Source organism: Tamandua tetradactyla, chromosome 8, assembly GCF_023851605.1.
Source record: "Tamandua tetradactyla isolate mTamTet1 chromosome 8, mTamTet1.pri, whole genome shotgun sequence".
In the NCBI taxonomy this organism is placed as follows: Eukaryota; Metazoa; Chordata; class Mammalia; order Pilosa; family Myrmecophagidae; genus Tamandua; species Tamandua tetradactyla.
Window position 1 is genome coordinate 79,291,223 of NC_135334.1, and position 6,794 is coordinate 79,298,016.

At 39.6% G+C, this 6,794-nt stretch overlaps 1 protein-coding gene across 1 annotated transcript; it reads right to left on the reverse strand.

Annotated features, from left to right (window-relative positions):
- Positions 1–1,914: 1,914 nt before the first annotated feature.
- LOC143643609 (olfactory receptor 56A4-like) lies at positions 1,915–3,589 on the reverse strand. Its single transcript, XM_077112217.1, has 2 exons — positions 3,341–3,589; positions 1,915–2,610 (listed from the first exon to the last, which is right to left on the reverse strand). The coding sequence occupies exons 1-2, from the start codon at positions 3,587–3,589 to the stop codon at positions 1,915–1,917; spliced, it is 945 nt and encodes a 314-aa protein (XP_076968332.1).
- Between the last annotated feature and the right edge of the window lie 3,205 nt (positions 3,590–6,794).

The window sequence follows — 6,794 nt, forward strand, 5'->3', positions numbered from 1 at the left end:
GTCCCAATTAAAGCAAGTCTATAAAAATGTCCAAGCTGAGGTATCCAGGTAAAGATACTTTGGTTCCAGAAGGCAGATGACATTCGGCATTTTTCTCTCAACCAGGAAGGCACTTGGCAAACATGGCATGGTCTGCTAGCTTCCTCTCCAGGCCTCTTGCTTCATGAAGCTCTCCCAGAGGCATTTTCTTTCATTGCCAAAGGTCACTGGTTGGTGGACTCTGCTGTGTGGCTCTCGTCCTTCTGTAATCCTTTTCTGCTCTCTCTCTCATCATCTCCAAAGGTCACTGGCTGGTGGATTCTGATTCTCTCAGCCCCATGGCACTGCTCAGCTCTGCTGTGACTTTCTCATAATTCTCAAAAGGCATTCTCTCCAAAAACATGTCTTCTTGTTTATAGGATCCGGTAAACTAATCAAGACCCATATAGAATGGGTGGAGACACGATTCTGCCTAATCAAGCTTACATCTGCAATTGATTGAGTCACATCTCTGTGGAGATAATCCAACCAAATTTCCAACCTGTAGCACTGAATAGGGATTAGAAGAAACAGTTGCTCCCACAGATTGATCAGAATCAAAGTATGTCTTTTCTAGGATACATAAATCCTTTCAAACTGGCACAGAGAGTTGATGAAATTTTAGAGAGAATCTATTTGGATTGATCATAAAATTTTAGAGAGAATCTATTTGGATTGATCATAAAATTTTGGTAATGAATGGTGGTGATAGTAACACCACATTGTGAATATAATTAATGGCAATCAATGATATACTTGAAAGTAGTTAAAAGGAAAAATTTTAGGGCAGGCCACGGTGGCTCAAAAGGCAGAGTTCTCACCTGCCATGCCAGAGACCCGGGTTCGCTTCCCAGTGCCTGCCCATGCAAACAAAAAGGAGAAATTTTAGATTGTATATATTACTAAAGTTAAAATTAAAAAAAAAAAGCCGAAATGACAAGTAAACTCTATTGTAAACAATGCAAATATTTGTTTACAGTAATGGAAACAAAATTAACTATAGTTAATAGTACCATTATAAAATATTCTTTCATGAATTGTAACAAATGTACTACACAAAAATCAAGATGTTAATAGTAGGGTGGCATATGGGAACTCTGTATTTTGTGCACAGTTTTTGTGCGAATCTATAACTCCACTAATAAAAATTTTTAAAGTGGGGGAAAAAAGTAAGTTGTAGGAAGGAGTTTTGTATGTAAATGAAGTTTAGTGTCCAAAACTGAACTCCTGGTATTCTATAATGATCTAGCTCCTCAGTTAATATCAGCTACATACTTCCAATTGATCTGGCTAAAAATCTTGGTGTCATCCTTTACTCCGCTCCATCTTTATGACCTCCATGTGGACTCTCAGCCAATCTTATTAACTATAACTTGGATTCTCACTCACCATTTTTAGTCCAAGCCATTACAATCTCACACCTGAATTATTGAAATAATGCCCTAGCTGGTTTTCCTGTGGAAACACTTACCCCTCTTACCCCTCGGTCTCATCCCTACCCTATGTAGACTGAGAATTACATGCAAAGTGTGAAGTAGTTGTTTTTTTTTTTTTTTTACATGGGCAGGCACCGGGAATCAAACCCGGGTCCTCGGGCTTGGCAGGTAAGCATTCTTACCTGCTGAGCCACCGTGGCCCGCCCGTGAAGTAGTTGTTTAATGAAGGAATAAGAGATGTATTAAGAAGGGCAAGGAATAAGTGTGAAGAAGAAAATGGTTATCTAAAGTTGAGTTAAGCAGGGATTAGTCAAATCCTTGTAAACATTGTGAAAGCAATTGAAGATTTGAGCTCAAGATGATGATAGCATCATGGATGTCATATTGTGCTCCTAGAGTCATTTAAAGAAATAATCATTATCAAAAGCCCAGGCTTCCATAATTCCTGAGATCTGACCTCTCAACGCTGGTGCTTGAGTAGCTTGATAATCCCCTGCTTGATTTCCTGAGTTCGTACCCCATAAACAATGGGATTGAGGGCTGGGGGAATGAGGTGATGCAGGACATTGAGAAGAATCGGTACCTCTGGGGGCACCTTTTTCCCTGCCTTGTTTGTGAAGATGAAGACTAGCAGCAGTGTGTAAAAGAAAAGTATAAGGATGAGATGGGAACCACAAGTACTCAGAGCCTTGGTGGCTGCACCTCCTGACTGCAAACGCAGCACAGCCCTCAGGATGAAGCAGTAGGACAGCAAGATGAGCACCAGATCAGAACCCAGTAGGCACCAGACACTCACAAACTGATAGAGCTTATTTAGATGAATATCTTCACAAGACAGCCTTGCTACAGAAATGTTGGCACAGATACAATTCTCCACCACATTGCTGGCACAGTAGTTGAGCCTGGCAGCCAGAACTGGAGTAGGTAGTGTGGCCAGCAGATTGCGTAAGACAATAAAAATGGCTGCATTAATGACAAACTGTTCAGTGACAATGGACTGGTAGCGCAGTGGGTGGCAAATGGCTACATAGCGGTCATAGGCCATGACCAGGAAGGTGGAAGACTCCATGGGAAGGAAGGTATTCATGATGAACATCTGCAGGAAGCAACCTGTAAAGCTGATGGGCTTCATGTTGAACCAGAAGATGAGCAGGACCTGTCAGAATCATTGTTTTCAAAAACTCTGTATTTCCATTCTCATCCTAGGGGACCTAACTTTTGGGAAAACCCTAATATGGCTTTAAGCAAACATCTCTCTCAGTTTCAACCCCATAATCTCAGCCAGAACAGCACCTTCATTGCAAATACCTTCTATATGCATCCCAACCTCCAGAGTCTGACTCTTGCCCTGTTATCTCCTTTCCATCCACAAGTTAACACCCTTTATTTAAATATTTTATTTATAGTCCTTTTCTTCCTTGAGATCCAGAAAACCTACTCAAATTCTAACCGGTATAATGCATGGCAGGGACATTAAATCCATTATGTCCAATACTTCTTTGGACACCTTCTAACCCCTCCATACATTTAGGAAATCTTTTCTAATTACATGTCCTATATCAGTATATCATATAAACATATATCCAATTACATTTGGGAATGGAAATTCTAAAACCCTCATATATATGAGTGGGGATCATACAGATTCAAGGAGATGCTCCTTGGAAGAGTCTCTAGGGATATTGAGAGGGCTTGAGAATCTTTAGAGAGACATGGACACTCAGAATGGGAGAGGACATATCTGGGAGCTGTGAGGAAACTGATGTGATAGTATGTCAACTCATCAGGGATTTCCTAGAAATGTGGGAAGATTTTCTGTAACAAGCAAAGTACTATTTGGAGAAAGATGACTTTGTGCCTGAAAGAGGGTCCAGGGAGGGTCTGACCTTGGGAATGACTGTGAGGCAAAGGATGACATCCAGCATAGAGAGGATGGCAAGCAGGTAGTACATAGGCTCATGCAGAGATGTCTCCTGTAGGATGGCGAATAATAACACAAAATTAGCCCCAAGGGCCAAAACCAGGAGAGGAGCCAGAGGTATAGACAGCCAGTGCTGTGTGTCCTGCATCCCTGGGAAGCAGATCATCAGGAATTCAGTCACTTGGATCCCTGTGTTGTTGGATGATAATACCATGACTGGCATGTGAACCTGGAACTGGCTGAAAACAAAAAGTATGAATTCAGGGTTTGGTTGTGTCATTAACATCCTTTGAATAAATCTATCTGCCTCCACTCAAAGCTCTCAAGTTTCTCCACCACTCTAGTGACATAATAATGTCTAAAATTTAAATTGGACTGCATTATTCCCCTGTCAAAATAATTTTCTTCATATCCATGCATTTACTGATAAAAAAATTCCCTTACTATGGGTATGATAACAGCTGCAGTTAGACTCCATGATTCTGTCTCTCTCTCTCTCTCTCTCTTCTCACACACACACACACACACACACACACACACACACACACACACACATATGTATACATCCTCATGTCTAGAACAGAACACCACTGTGTTTTCTCATGCCATATCTTCCCCATAGAATCACCTCTTGTCCTCAAATTTTTCACAAATTGTTAATTGTCACATCCTATTTGTCCCAAGTGTTACACTTATTCAAAATGTTCTCTCATATTCTCCCTTTGCATCCATAATTTAATCCTTCTCCTTTCCATTGTTTCTCCATTATCCATAAATATCCTTAATTCACCGCTATTAAAGCATTAATGAAACTTTACTATTTATACAGATAGCTCTCATTTGTCTTCCTATTTGTCTCGCACTTTGGTGGTGGGAAAAAACTAAAAATGAAACAATTTAGTGGTGATAAAATAAATACAAAAGAAGTTTGTGCAATATTGTGTGTGTGTGTATTTGATAAGGAACTGCTAAACAAACACTTTGCAGTTCTTGGGAAAAGGAGAAATGTTGTTCCGGTATGCACGGAGCTCGAAGGATATTAAGGAACGATGAGAAAGAAAGAAAGAAAGGAAGAAGGAGAGAGAAAGACACAGATGGGCTCAGGGGGTCTGAAGCTTGAGTTTACTTCAGACAGACTTCAGACAACTTTATTGTTAACCAGATCCTGGTTATATACCACAGGATGACAATAGGCATGCATGCATTTCTGAGGGAATAAAGTTCTTATCTTTCAGTGTTCTTCCTTCGTACTTAAAATAACCATTTGGGGTAAACAAACATTCTCTTCCTCCTAAACTGTCTTACATAAATCAGATAACAGAAAGCAGTTTACTGCCGCCACCACCCTAATGCCATCTACTCCCAAGTAGTTCTGCAGGTCTTATGTTAATCCTATCTACTACAGAGAAAAGATGAAAAAATGAAAAAAATGAGGCTGCCAAGACAAGGGAAGAACTTAAGAAATACCTGAATTTGCCCCAGGGTATGATGCTGTGCAGACTGGAGCTTCTGTTTTCATTGAATGTATTCTAAATCATCCAAGAATCTGTTGGGAGGAAGTTGCTGGGTTCTGCTGTACCTAGCTCAGAAGCAAGGAAAACATCATCTTTTATAGTTGGATTTTGTGCTAGTTGTTGGGGCACTCCTATATCAAGATTTGGAACTCCCTTTTATTTTCCCAAATGTTCAGGGTGGGCTTCTCATCAGGTTTGCCTTTTATATAGACTAGTGGTTCTCAAATGTAGTGTATGGCAGAATCGACTGAAGCCTTGTTAAAATGAATTTGGAGCCAATCAATTTGCATTTCTAACAAGTTCCCAGGTGATGTTGCTGCTGCTATTCCAGTGACAACACTTTAATGACTGGCCTACACACAACTGAAGTAACTGACCTCACCACTGATTATGACTAACCTCAATCCAGGACTGCAGCCTTAATTCAACCAGCCCTAATCACAGCTCTGCTCAGCTTCTAATATCATATTGGATACCTTTTCCATGAACCTCAGTTATTCAATCATAATTCTGCCCCATCTCTGGCCTCCCAATTTGAAAGTTGTCTTCCTCCATGGGCCCTCTGGGAATTCTATATGTTCCTTTGACCCACATTTATCTCTTTGCTTGAAAATGTAGTTCTTAGTCAGCAATCAGTCCTAGGACGACCAATGATTAGTAAGGTAAAGGTTCAGGACTCCTTCGTTCCTTCATTTTTCCCCCCTTGGCAGTTGGCACAAAGCCTAACACTTACAATATGTATTCTGAGCTGGCCTTCCATGAGCTGAGCTGAACCCCATTCTAATGTATTCATATTTGTCTCATGTCAGTAATGAATCTCACATAGCAACACCTAGAAGGTGCAATAACATTCTCAGAAATAAACACTGAATGAATTCAAATCCAAACTCAAAGTGTCATTTATGTGTGGCTTTCTACTGTACTATTCTCAAAACTACTTACAGATAAAGACAGCTCAAAACAGCAGTTTTGACAACCGGCAGCTTTCAGGCAGTATGTGGCTCCCCAACTTCTCACTAGACCTATAATTGTGGATAACACCCCTGGATGATTTATCTCCATAAAACTCCTCTCCTGTGGCTGGAAATATGAAGAGTTGGTTTGAGAATTCTGCTCCCAGGGGCCTCCCCACTCTCTACAGATACAAATGGATTTCCAATGTAAAAAAAAGAGAGATTTCTGTATAATAACTCAGGTGAAGTGAAAAAGCAGTGGTCAGATCAGACTCTCCCTTGGGGTGACCAAGAATTCCATTTCTTGTGATGGAAAGGAACATCTCCTCGGGACATGTAAGATGCATTTAGAAGATACCTTAAGAAGAAAACTGTCATTTGGTTTGTGAAACTTAACTTCATCTTACATAATAGATGCATTTTTGAAAAATCATTTTTTAAATGAGTATTTAAGGATGATTTATTGTATCATTAATGTTATTAAGTTTTTAAAATATCTACATAAAGTGAAACATGTCTCACATAAAATAAAACAATTGTACAGAATCTGAACACTCATTAAAGTGAGTATTTTTAATTAGACTGTAACAACTCAATGGCACAGTTTTAATTTCTGTATCACCAAAAGGAGTATGAAAGTATATATTAAAAGTTTTAATCCAAAAGAAGGCCAAGGAGATGGAGCAAATATAAAACTAATAATAAGATAGTAATGATAAAACAATCAGGAACTGAATTTCTGAATTTATGTAAATAGACCAAACGTTTTAATTAAATGCCCAAACTCTCAGATTGGATATTGTATTAGTTAGGGTTCTTTGGAGAAACAAAATCAACAGGGAACACTCACAAATATGACATTTATAAAAGTGTCTCACGAGACTGCAGGAACACAGAGTCCAAAATCCACAGGGCAGGCTGTGAAGCTGACAATTCTGATGGGGGGTCTGGA

Bases quoted from the DNA above. Each gene is read 5' to 3' on its own strand.
- LOC143643609 (XM_077112217.1), bottom strand. From the start codon at position 3,589: ATGGTATTATCATCCAACAACACAGGGATCCAAGTGACTGAATTCCTG. The intron at 2,611-3,340 runs GTCAGACCCTCC...TGATTCTGACAG, and splicing joins GCCTCACAGTCATTCCCAAG to GTCCTGCTCATCTTCTGGTT.